Source organism: Neoarius graeffei, chromosome 26 (genome assembly GCF_027579695.1).
Source record: "Neoarius graeffei isolate fNeoGra1 chromosome 26, fNeoGra1.pri, whole genome shotgun sequence".
Taxonomy (NCBI): domain Eukaryota; kingdom Metazoa; phylum Chordata; class Actinopteri; order Siluriformes; family Ariidae; genus Neoarius; species Neoarius graeffei.
In genome coordinates this window covers 23,229,199-23,241,820 of record NC_083594.1, presented here as the reverse complement: position 1 = coordinate 23,241,820, position 12,622 = coordinate 23,229,199, and the positions used below count along the sequence as shown (strand labels likewise).

The 12,622-nt window shown below is 39.5% G+C and overlaps 2 protein-coding genes across 2 annotated transcripts in view; one reads left to right on the top strand and one right to left on the bottom strand.

The window, feature by feature from the left end:
- Positions 1 to 5,182, top strand: part of raf1b (Raf-1 proto-oncogene, serine/threonine kinase b) — a 101,173-nt gene extending 95,991 nt beyond the window's left edge. The window contains exons 16-17 of the mRNA XM_060910051.1: positions 1,638 to 1,772; positions 3,908 to 5,182. Of these exons, the coding sequence (XP_060766034.1) occupies positions 1,638 to 1,772; positions 3,908 to 4,048 (276 nt within the window). The 3' untranslated portion in view covers positions 4,049 to 5,182. The remainder of the gene's footprint in view (positions 1 to 1,637; positions 1,773 to 3,907) is intronic.
- An 879-nt stretch (positions 5,183 to 6,061) lies between these two features.
- mkrn2 (makorin, ring finger protein, 2) overlaps positions 6,062 to 12,622 on the bottom strand; it is a 28,003-nt gene continuing 21,442 nt past the window's right edge. Inside the window, exons 7-8 of the mRNA XM_060910270.1 lie at positions 11,589 to 11,733; positions 6,062 to 6,963 (exon numbers count right to left, since the gene is read on the bottom strand). Of these exons, the coding sequence (XP_060766253.1) occupies positions 6,814 to 6,963; positions 11,589 to 11,733 (295 nt within the window). The 3' untranslated portion in view covers positions 6,062 to 6,813. The remainder of the gene's footprint in view (positions 6,964 to 11,588; positions 11,734 to 12,622) is intronic.

Genomic DNA, 12,622 nt, shown 5'->3' with positions numbered 1-12,622 from the left:
TTCCACCATTCTGGTGCCCAGCAACGGCGTTGCCATGTAAAGTGTCGGCTACTCTGATTGGACAAGAGTAAGGGCCCAAACTAATCAAATTGCACGCTTTATTTAGAAGCAAAGCTATGCTCCATTCCAGCCAATTGCTTTCTCGCATTGGTTTAACAATGTCAGTGTAATGGTTATGCGGTAAAGGCGCATTTATAAATCAGTAAAAATTGAAATAAAAAATGTTGCCAAATCGAACCGAAAATACAGCTACATGGATTGATAATCGGTACGGCAGGTATGAACTCGATTTTCAGTGCACTGTGGTGAATCGTTGCAGCCCTACTCACGGAATGGTTTGATGAGGATGAAAATAATATAAATCACATGCTATGGCTTTTACAGTCCCCAGATCTGAACCTAATTAAACACCAATGATTTCAGAGCAACATTTTAGCCAGCACATCATGAAAACACAAATGGAAAGAATATCTTTTGGAGGAATGGTGTTCATCCCTCCAGTACAGTTCCAGAGAATCTACGCTATGGTGCATTGACACTGTTTGGGTGGTTTGTGGTGGTTAGACAACTGTACTTTTTCTCCTACAATTTGTAGCATCTGTGTATATCCAGTCCCCTCCGAAAGTACTGGAATGGCAAGGCCGATTCTTTTGTTTTTTGCTATACACTGAAGACGTTTTGGGTTTGAGGTCAAAAGATGAATATGAGATGATGGATCATAATTTCAGTTTTATCATCCTTTCTTGATATTTAGATCTAGTTGGGCTTAGAACATGGCGTCTTTGGTGGTAGACCACCCAAGTTTTAGGTGAGCAAAAGTATCAAAACAGATAGCGTTAAGGTAGATAACACCATAATATTTGGTTGAATATCCCTTGCTTGGAATAACCGCATCAAGCCAGCGACCCACTGGAATCATCAAACTGCTGCATTCTTCTTTTGTGATGCTTTTCCAGGCTTGTGCCACAGTTTCATTCAGTTGTTGGTTTGTTTTGAGGAGGTCCTCCCTTCAGTCCTTTTCTCTTCAGGAGGTGAAATGCATGCTCAATTGGGTTATGGTTTGGTGATTGACTTGGCCAGTCTAAAACCTTTCATTCCCCCCCACCCCCCACGATAAAGACTTTGTGGTGTCGATATTGTGTTTTGGGTCATTGACTTGCTGAATGATTTTTACTTTTTAAAACAAAAAACAGACAGACCCCAGCTAGTAGCTACGAATAATTATCTGGCGCAGTGTAGCACAAAGAAAGTACGACCAATGTAATCTAATCCCTATAGTTCTTCACTGATGCTATTGCTGTTGGGGTTCATAAGCAGTGACTCCAAGTTGGTGTATTATAACTTGCGCAGAGCCTGGATGCTAAATTTAGCCTCAGACATCAGTGGGCACTGGGCATCCAGCTCTGCTTGGTAATTTGTGGCAAAGGATCCTCCCTCGTGCATTTCTTTGGACAAACTACATACTCAGGGTCCTAGCCTTGCAATTTTCAGCTCACTCAGCCCAAGCATCTAATTGGTTTTGTATATTTGGTAAAGAATGCTGGTTTTCTGTTGCAGGCTTTTCAACCTGCCAAAGCTTATTCTGTATTTTGTATACATATTGTATGGTGGAATAATTACAATAATCTCTTTTGTAGATCATCTTCATGGTAGGAAGAGGTTACTTATCTCCAGATCTAAGCAAGCTGTATAAGAGCTGCCCCAAAGCCATGAAGAGACTCGTCGCTGACTGCATTAAGAAATCGAAAGATGACAGGCCGCTGTTCCCTCAAGTAATCTCTGCTGTTATGTTGTTTTTGATTTAGTCCTGAAATATGTTAATCAACACCATTTCACATAATCTCTGTTATAAACACTCCTACCACAGTACTTTTAAATTCTCAAATCTGATTGGTCAGTAGTGCTGGCTGTAATTCAGTTGATAGGTTTATATTAATATGCTTTTCCTAATACTTTAGCGTTTCTATAGTAACCGTTCATTCATAGGTTGGCAGATGAGGCACATAATCTAAAGTTAATAACAAACATGAGAAGTTTGGTAATATGACAGGTTGCATTTTTGTGTCGTTAACTCTGTAAGAAAAGAAGAGAGGCTGCTGAGGGAACAACTTTGTATAGCTGTTATAATGCAAGTGATATATAAGTGACCGGAACTAATGTTCCGCAACATTTAAATGTAACTATAAAAGGATAAAAAGTATGTGGTCTTCGTTAATAAATAAAAATTGTAATCTTTGGCAAATCGCTGTGGTATAAGAGGAGTAAATCCTTTTGAATCCTTTGTTAATTAATAATTATTCACCAAAGGTGAAGTGAATATTTTGTCGAGTCACTCGAGGTGATTATCGAGAAATAGTCTGAATCTCTCGACCACTCCGTGCAAGCGATTTCCTATAATCACCTCCGTATTTATATTCATGGAAAATAATAAAAATCAGGGTGATAACATATTACATCTCCCTGGTTTTGCTTATTTTCCTACAACAGCGTTCCCAGTCATGTTTTATTCCTTAATTATGTTCCATTCCCAACTTACTAAAGTTCTATTAAGGCAGGCCGTCTTTTTAGATTTCCATCCATTTTCTGTAGCCTCTTATCCTGTCGTACAGGGTCGCAGGCAAGCTGGAGCCTATCCCAGCTGACTACGGGCGAGAGGCGGGGTACACCCTGGACAAGTTGCCAGGTCATCACAGGGCTGACACACAGACAACCATTCACACTCACACCTACGGTAGAGTCACCAATTAACCTAACCTGCATGTCTTTGGACTGTGGGAGAAACCGGAGCACCCGGAGGAAACCCACGGGGAGAACATGCAAACTCCACATAGAAAGGCCCTCGTCAGCTGCTGGGCTCGAACCCAGGACCTTCTTGCTGTGAGTTGACTGTGCTAACCACTAAACCGCCGTGCCGCCCCTTTTTAGATTTTGTGTAATTAGATTAGATTAGATAAAACTTTATTGATCCCTTTGGGAGGGTTCCCTCAGGGAAATTAAGATTCCAGTAGCATCATTACAGATAAACAGAGAAAAGAAATAGAGAAAACTTCTAGATAAATTAAAATAAATTAAGTATTTACATATACAAATATGGGGCGGCACGGTGGTGTAGTGGTTAGCACTGTCGCCTCACAGCAAGAAGGTCCAGGTTCGAGCCCCGTGGCCGGTGAGGGCCTTTCTGTGCAGAGTTTGCATGTTCTCCCCGTGTCCGCGTGGGTTTCCCCCACAGTCCAAAGACATGCAGGTTAGGTTAACTGGTGACTCTAAATTGACCGTAGGTGTGAATGTGAGTGTGAATGGTTGTCTGTGTCTATGTGTCAGCCCTGTGATGACCTGGCGACTTGTCCAGGGTGTACCCCGCCTTTCGCCTGTAGTCAGCTGGGATAGGCTCCAGCTTGCCCACGACCCTGTAGAACAGGATAAAGCGGCTAGAGATAATGAAATGAATGAATAAGATGGGGGGGCAGCAGGAGCGATATTGCACATTGTCCGGTATTGCTTATTGTTAGGCTAAGCTACTGCTCCTTCCCGTCCTCTGTCCTCCTGTTACCCCTCCTCAGTAATAACAATTAAAAAAAGCACATCAAGAAATGCATTAACCCAACCTTCAGGTACTTAAAAAGAAGTAGGGGTTAAAGCAGACACACTTACTTTACTCGACAAGTATGTATTTAGACAAAGAGCTTTTCTGCCATAATAACTACTCAGTTTGAGCCAAAATATCTGATGGTTTTCCAGTGAACCACACGGAACGTTTTAGGTGCTGTGAAGTCACAACCATCATTGAGAACAGGGTGAAGTTAAATAAAGAATCATTGTTTTGGAGGAAGACTTTAAAAAGATGGCAGGATAATCTGAATTTAAAGGACGTTTCAGATTGATACTTGTTGTTCCTTTTGCTCTTTAGATTCTGGCCTCTATAGAGTTGCTGCAACACTCGTTGCCCAAAATCAACCGCAGCGCATCGGAGCCGTCGCTTCACAGAGCCACTCACACAGACGACATCAGCATTTGCACTCTGACCTCCACAAGGCTGCCTGTATTCTAATATGACTATCTGATTGTCCAGACTTTCTTTCAGCTAGACCTGGAGCACATTAATCACATCAGTGTATTTAAATTATTTCTCAAAATGAGGCACAGGAGTAGAAAAAGCACAGCAGAGGCTCTTGCAGTTTGGTTGAAGATACGACTCCGAAGAAAACTTGCCTTTTACAGCTTTCTTGGTTTTGCTAAGAATGTAACGGAGTCATTATATTTGACCGTGTTCCTTTCATAGTAGCCAAAGGTCAGTGGAGTAAAAGACATGGCCAGAGAGCACTTTTTTTTTTATTATTACACTTAATTTATTCTGTCTCATTTGGTGTGATGAGGTATACAGCATAGCGTTGAATACACTATTAATAACCTACCACTGGGTTTTAGCAACGTAACACATAGTTGGCACATGTACCATCATAAATATTGCATCAACCAATAACACTAATGGTGGGATTTAAGACCTTACATGCATGAACTGTGTTGTGTTCACCGACATAATATACGTTCACGGCGTGAAATGCATCAATCAGAAATATTGGACCAGATCCATGTTCAGTGGGCTCCTTTTACAAATCCGGTGATCTGTCCTTTCTTATTCTAAATGATCTTATCCATTCATTCTGCCAATTTTATGGGGGTTTAAAAGCTGAGAAGTGAGGTTTTGGTTGTTTGCAGGAGCTGAATTCTTGATAAGACTCGTAACCGCACAGTTTGATATTTTAATGGCAAAAGCTTAACCCACAAAAATTCCAGACGATCCTGAACGTGTGATGGGACTTTCCAAATCATACTCCTTTTTAATTTCACCAACTAACTAAAATTGTATATTTCTTACAAAAGTGCCAACTCTCCCAGTGGCTTTTATCATTTGAAGGTATAGACTGATTGTTCTCAGATGTGTACTTAGAGATTTAAAGGATAAACTTGATCAAGTATAAGGTAATTTCGCATTTTAATTTTTTCTTTCCAGGGTTGTATATAATTTGAGAATCAAAAATGAGAGCATATTGAGGATTATTCTTGAGATTATAAGGCACTTTCTCCTGTTTTGACCTGGTATTCTTTAGCGAGGTCCAATTTGTGCACTTGAAAGACTGTTTGTTTATGCTTTGTATTTTAATAAAGGTAAGTTAAACACACAGTTCAGTCTGAATTACTGGAAATTCTGGCAAATAAGGATCTTCCCGTCCCTTTTACCCAAATATAATGGACTGAACCAAACATGGTTGATTCGTTAAAAATGAGCTGCTTTTGTATTATATATTTATTTTCTATCCACATTCACTGGATATGAGCAATCTCATGCTCCGATAGGCTACACTACTACTAGGATGTCAGCTCATATACCGTGAGTAGAGAAAAATAAAATGGTGGAGCGTGTTGCTGAACCAACAGAGGACAAAATTAAAACTCTACTTGGGGGGGCAGCAACAAAAGATGGAATAAAAGCATTTGATGGTAAGAACGTAGCTTATTTTTTTTCAAGAATTATGATAGCGTTTTTCACAAATTGCTACCGTCATTTTGATGGTTTGTTTACATTCTAAGTAGAAATGATTGTCAGGTGTTTTGTATAAAGTTTTTATTTATCGAATTTGCAAAAAATAACCCCCCATTTCTCAAAATCTGTTGAATGTGGATAGGACGAAACAGTTATTCCACTCAATCTCATCGTACATGGCCAACTTATAGCCAACTTGGTGCTGTGTCTCTCATCGGCTATCAGCTCACGTACGACTCGATTTCATGGAATAATTTAAAAGTTGATTATATAAGGGCCTGTTATAGCTACTAGCTTAGCAAATTGCACACCTAAATTATCACACACTCACCTTGAAAGTTGTCACACGTAACCAGTTTAATAAAATAGCAGCACGGGTGGGATTACTAAAACTTTCTGAGATTGGGATTAAAAATGTGGTGCCTTTAGTAAGAGCTAAGAATAAATATGGTTATGTGTTATTATTTGAATGAAATATGCTAGATCACATTTAAAAAAAAAAAAGACGCATACAGGATATTCAGGTAATTTTTTTTTTTATTTCATTCTCGGACCTCAAACAACTAAGATAACTGTCTCAGTTTTAAAATAAATAACTCCAAACAACATGGAGTGAACTACTGTATCAGCTTCTGAGAAACACTTAATTGTTAGTAGAGGGACTTTTCTACTCGACTGTAGTTTCAATCCATGTGTGCACATGATGGAATAAACTTAAACCTTTAGCCCTGTTGACATCAGCAGGCTGTAGTGAAATCTATACACTGCCAATATGCTTCTCAAAGGGAGTTGAATTGTCTGTGTAAATGGATCTAAGTGCAACAATTACAGTATATATATATTTTTTAAAATAATACACAATACTTGTTAAACTCACACACTACTTGAGTGCGTTTGTGGTGTGCCAGCAGGTTTATCAGTCCTTTTTTTTTCTCCATTATTTGACAGCTATTTTCTTTGGACATATTAAAAATCTTTTCGATCCTGCAAAATTCTAACACACATCAGGAAAATATAGCAGCTTACAGAAACAATACATGTGCCTTTAAATATGTTCATGATAAACATAGTGTAATACAACACAAAAATGTACCACAGGTAAAAAGTTTTTTTTTTTTTTAAGAAAACCATGTCAAGCCATAAACAGGGAAATGTTTACCAGTGAGTACATTTTTATTGCCCAGATTCCATACACAGTTACCGAAGTTATGAAACCACAGCTTTCCGCGGTCAGCCTACAGGTCTGCGACTGTGTGTGTAAGATGAAGAGATCAGTGTGATGCTGAGGTTCCACTTTCTTCTCCGGCACCAGAGAGCTGCATGAAGAGTTCGCCCAGGTCGTTGACCTCGTCTTCATACTGTGGAACAGCACGATGCTCTCGTTCCTCGATGAAGTCCCACAGTCGTACAGAGTTCAAGACCTTAACAGAAGCACCAAACAAATAGAACATCAGTCTCTGATCAGCTCTTTAATACACCTAATCAAAATAAACATCTCTGACAACACCGACAACACTGCCACCTCACTGTTTATCTCCTTTGTAAAGAAGTTTACTTCATCCTTCATTCAGATGAGCAGAACTGCAATCCTGGCTTGCTTAAAAGCAGAGATTATAATTTTATAAACAACTGCTGCAATTATGATGGTTCTATTTGCTGATAATTCCACAACAAAGACACGTTAACCTAGTTAGTAAATGTAGCTCCCATTGCAGTTCCCATTTTAACCAGCAGGTGCAATAATACCTCCAAGTAGCTAAATGGGGCAGTGAGCACTCTGCCCCATGAGAGAGAAAAACACACACGTTTCAAAAAATTTGATATTTCACAACTTTGCTAATTCTTGTTCAGTGGACCTCAAATTTTAACAGCATGTGTGGAGACAGGTCGAAAATGTTTAATGTTCTCTTTCTAGGTATAGAAATGCCATTCACTGGAAAAGAAAAGGCGTTTTGTGTGTTAGAGTATGCTCGAACAAGACCGTGCAGCGTACATTTATGAGAGAATTCTCTAAAAATGCACCAACTGCAATGCAGATTTGGACACGGCGCAAAACGTTCAAAAAGAGGAAGGCTGTCTGTGCAGCAGGGCAAAAGGATCCGGACGACCAGCAGCATCAGAAGAAACAGTCGAGCGGGTTCGCGAATACTGAAAATCTGTGAAATCGTTCATGGACTCCACATACCTTTGAATTTCTCATTCAAATTTTGAGGAATAAATCTTATATTGCTCAACATTAAGCCTTTCAGTTTCATTTGCCTAGACTATGGAGTTTCTGGGATATTTACATCTCAAAAAATATCAATTTTTTTTTGAAAAACACCCTGTATAAACATTGTCATATCTGGAAAACAGTAAACAGCATTTCAACAGAATTAAGAACATACAGAGCTCTGAATGAGGACTATGAAAATTAACATTTGTTGAGTAGCTGATATACTGTATACAGCCAGGCTCTGCCCCGTCTCCCCCTATGGATAAGCCACTGCTGTCCCAAATGTAGATGATTAGCCAAAGAAAGAAAAAAAGGTTTGGTGTATTGTCACTTCTGTTTGTTTTGCACTGAAGCTAAAAAGTTCATGTAGCTAGCAAATAGGTATGTAACGATATGCCGTGCGATGATAAATCCCGACAAATTTATGAAGATTCAAATCAATGAAAAAAATGAATCATTATTGTTATCAGGCTAATTTTAGTTTTTCCTAGCTGCAATTATGTTGTTTAGACAGCAGATGGCGCAATAACATACAATAGCGGGAACGCGCGATTTCATCCTAGGTGGAAGGAACACAGCTCTAAACGCTTTGAAAATGCACCCCCCCCCCCCGATATAATATAGGGAAAAAGCTGTTTAACTGAACAAATATATTTAATAACATGAAATTGGAGTCATTTCTTGTTAAAATCTTTTTTATAGACTTAAAAATTTTGAAAAACAGAAGCAAATGCAGGTAGTACAAACATTCATAAATGTTTATTAAGAACAGGCCCATTATCATCATTTCATTTTTAATAAAAGGAATATTTTAGTTAATTGACTTATGTTTTAGGCGGCACGGTGGTGTAGCGGTTAGCGCTGTCACCTCACAGCAAGAAGGTCCGGGTTCGAGCCCCGTGGCCAGCGAGAGCCTTTCTGTGTGGAGTTTGCATGTTCTCCCCATGTCCGCGTGGGTTTCCTCCGGGTGCTCCGGTTTCCCCCACAGTCCAAAGACATGCAGGTTAGGTTAACTGGTGACTCTAAATTGACCGTAGATGTGAGTGTGAATGGTTGTCTGTGTCTATGTGTCAGCCCTGTGATGACCTGGCGACTTGTCCAGGGTGTACCCCGCCTTTCGCCCGTAGTCAGCTGGGATAGGCTCCAGCTTGCCTGCGACCCTGTAGAACAGGATAAAGCGGCTACAGATAATGAGATGAAATGAGACTTATATTTTACTCCAACCTTTACAAATATCTTCTTTTTGTTTTCTTTCCATGTCATCAAGGCAGTGCCGATCTCCGTTTTTATAGCCCTCGATCTCTCGCCTATTACATAGCTAGGGTTACAGTGGGGGGCTGGTCCTCGTAACGGCGAGAGTGGTTTACTCAACACAACTTTACAAATATGAGTAATTGTTGATTTAAGAAAATAGTTTTTTTTTTATTAAAAAAAAACATTTAAGTTGATAAAGAATAGGAAGATAAATGTTTTTGGGAATACAATTTTCTTCGTTTAAATTATTTTTTTTAAATATCATGGGAAAATTTGAATCGTGTACCCAATATCTTGAATTGAATCGAATCAGTTGGGTGAATCATTACATGCCTCTTAGCAAATAATAAAAACTTGCAGACACCAGCTAAGCACTGGGCAAACTACATGTTTAAATCATTGGAGGCAAGTGGAAAATTTAAATAATCTGATACAGAGCAGTTTTTGAGGTGATGCACTGAAGTTGGAAACAAAGCTACGTCTCCTTCACTGGGACCGACGGCTTCCATCGAGCCAGTTATTCTTAGTTTGGGGCTGAGACTCGTGCAGCCCAGGTGTGCATCAAACCACGTTAAATTGTTTAGTATCTCAAGAAGACTTTAATAGAGGTGCTTATTAACATACAGTACCAGTCAAAAGTTTGGACACACCTACTAATTCACAGATTTTTCTTTATTTTTATAAATTAAAAGACATGACATGTCTTAAAGTAATGTCGTTTCTCTTTACTTCGCTGAGCGGTTCTTGACATAATACGAATTACTACAGTTGTGAAATACGGCTATTTATTGTATTTTTATTATTTACTATATTTGATCGCAAACACATTAAGAAGGTAAGAAAATGTACCAATTAACTTTTGACAAGGCACGCCTATTAATTGAAAAGCATTCCAGGTGACTACCTCATGAAGCTGGTTAAGATAATGCAAAGTGTCAAGGCTACTTTGAAGAATCTAAAATATGAAACATATTCTGTTTAAAACTTTGTTTAACCACATAATTCCATATATGTTCCAGAAGTTAGTTCATAGTTTTTAAGTCTTCAGTATTGTTCTACAATGCAGAAAATAGTCAAAATACAGAAAAACCTATGAATAAGTAGGGGTGTACAAACTGGTTCTATAAACCAAAATAATGTAGCAGATCTGAAAATAGTCGCAGCCATCTTGAAGCCAGAATCACTTTCTCCCTCAGCATGTAGTTCAGCGTCACTCTGCTCGAGCATCAGACCCGGGTAGGAAGGGCAGATTTCCATGTTCGAAGTTAGAAGTGACCTGGATGATGTCATATGAACTATTTTTTAAACCTGCAGATGGTATTACTTAACCAGGTGCCGTCCTTGAGATGAGTGTGTGATGACAAGTGGAAACTGTTTAATTGTTAACTACATTCTCGTCGCTGCTCCAGTTCTGAGCCAAAGATGCAAACATCGGACACCAAACGTGTCTTGGCTGAGTGGCTACATTTGAGGAGAGTTGAAAATCTGGGATCAATGATCTGATCGAACACAATTCGATGTGCAGCTGTGATGCACTGGAGTGGGACATGAGGCCAGTGTTTAGACTAGGAACCGACAGCTTCCATCACGCCTGTTATTCTTAGCTCAGGCCTGAGGCTTGAGCAATCCAGACGTGTATCAGCACACGGAGTCACTTAAACAAGTGCCATAAACAGGTTTAGAAAGGAAGCGGTAAGATTCACCTTGTAAATCATTCCCAGTCGTTTTAAAGCATGCTTTGTTGTTCTGACACCGTTTGGTTAGATGCCAACTGCAAAACCCATCACTGGACTGGATACTTTGAGTGATTTAAAACGAGAACCCTGATATCATGGACATTACTGACATTAACGGGATGCTGAATCTAGTACTTTATGTGCATGAGAATGGACTGTTTTCACGTTTAGATGAAATGCTTTCTATTTCCTTCTGCTTCTGTATTGAGTGATTCAAGTCACTTGGAGGGGGTTTGGTGGCCATGTGTGTCAGAATAAGCTGTCGAATAATACAGGTCACAACTATAGCAAGACCAATATATCTGTTGGTCAATACAATCAACTGATATCATGAGATAAATTGTTTCCACACAGGTTATCAATCATGCACTGTTTCATGTGGAGCGTCTATCTATCGTGCACGTCCCTGTGCGAACGGTTACTATAGAAATGATGTCTTAGAACAAGAGCATTAACAGACCTGCAGTTATACAAAATTAGTCAACATTTACTGACCAATCAGAATTGAGCATTAAAAAGCACAGCCTTGTTTAGGAAAAAACACTTCATGAATACTACTTCATGAATACGATGCTAATTTGAATTAATAAACAGCCACCACTAGGGGGCGCTTACCACCCACAGAATGCAGTTCATGTGTAAAGTGCAATTAAGTGCTTTATGCCGTCATTCAGTGAACTTCTAATTTTGCCCTGATTTGAGAATTACATACTTGTTTCAGTAAGAAGGTTGTTGCATATGCACATGTTGCTATTGTCTGTTGTGTATGGGAGTTTGAGAAATCCCTTGTTCAACTAATATTATCGTTAATAATATAGTACTGTTTAATTAGTAGCATTACCCGAACGTTTCCTTCTGAGCTGAGCTGCTTTCGAGGCTTGTCCGGTTCAGCCCGTGTTCCATCGGGGTAGGCATGCATGTAGAAACACTTCCCTCCAAATGGACACGTTCCTCTTCCCTGGTCAAAATACTTGCATGGTTTTTTACTGCAAAACACATTAAGCATTTTCAATGGGGTAGAAATCGTTATTTTAGGAAATGTGTCCTTGTTTTGAACACAGAGCAAGTGTACACATACATACATACATACATACATACATACATACATACATACAGTGGGGCAAAAAAGTATTTAGTCAGTCACCAATTATGCAAGTTCTCCCACTTAAAAAGATGAGAGAGGCCTGTAATTTTCATCATAGGTACACTTCAACTATGAGAGACAGAATGGGGGGAAAGAATCCAGGAAATCACATTGTAGGATTTTTAAAGAATTTATTTGCAAATTATGGTGGAAAATAAGTATTTGGTCAATAACAAAAGTTCATCTCAGTACTTTGTTATATACCCTTTGTTGGCAATGACAGAGGTCAAATGTTTTCTGTAAGTCTTCACAAGGTTTTCACACACTGTTGCTGGTATTTTGGCCCATTCCTCCATGCAGATCTCCTCTAGAGCAGTGATGTTTTGGGGCTGTCGCTGGGCAACACGGACTTTCAACTCCCTCCAAAGATTTTCTATGGGGTTGAGATCTGGAGACTGGCTAGGCCACTCCAGGACCTTGAAAAGCTTCTTACGAAGCCACTCCTTCGTTGCCCAGGCGGAGTGTTTGGGATCATTGTCATGCTGAAAGACCCAGCCACGTTTCATCTTCAATGCTTTGTTGATGGAAGGAGGTTTTCACTCAAAATCTCACGATACATGGCCCCATTCATTCTTTCCTTTACACGGATCAGTCGTCCTGGTCCCTTTGCAGAAAAACAGCCCCAAAGCATGATGTTTCCACCCCCATGCTTCACAGTAGGTATGGTGTTCTTTGGATGCAACTCAGCATTCTTTCTCCTCCAAACACCACAAGTTGAGTTTTTACCAAAA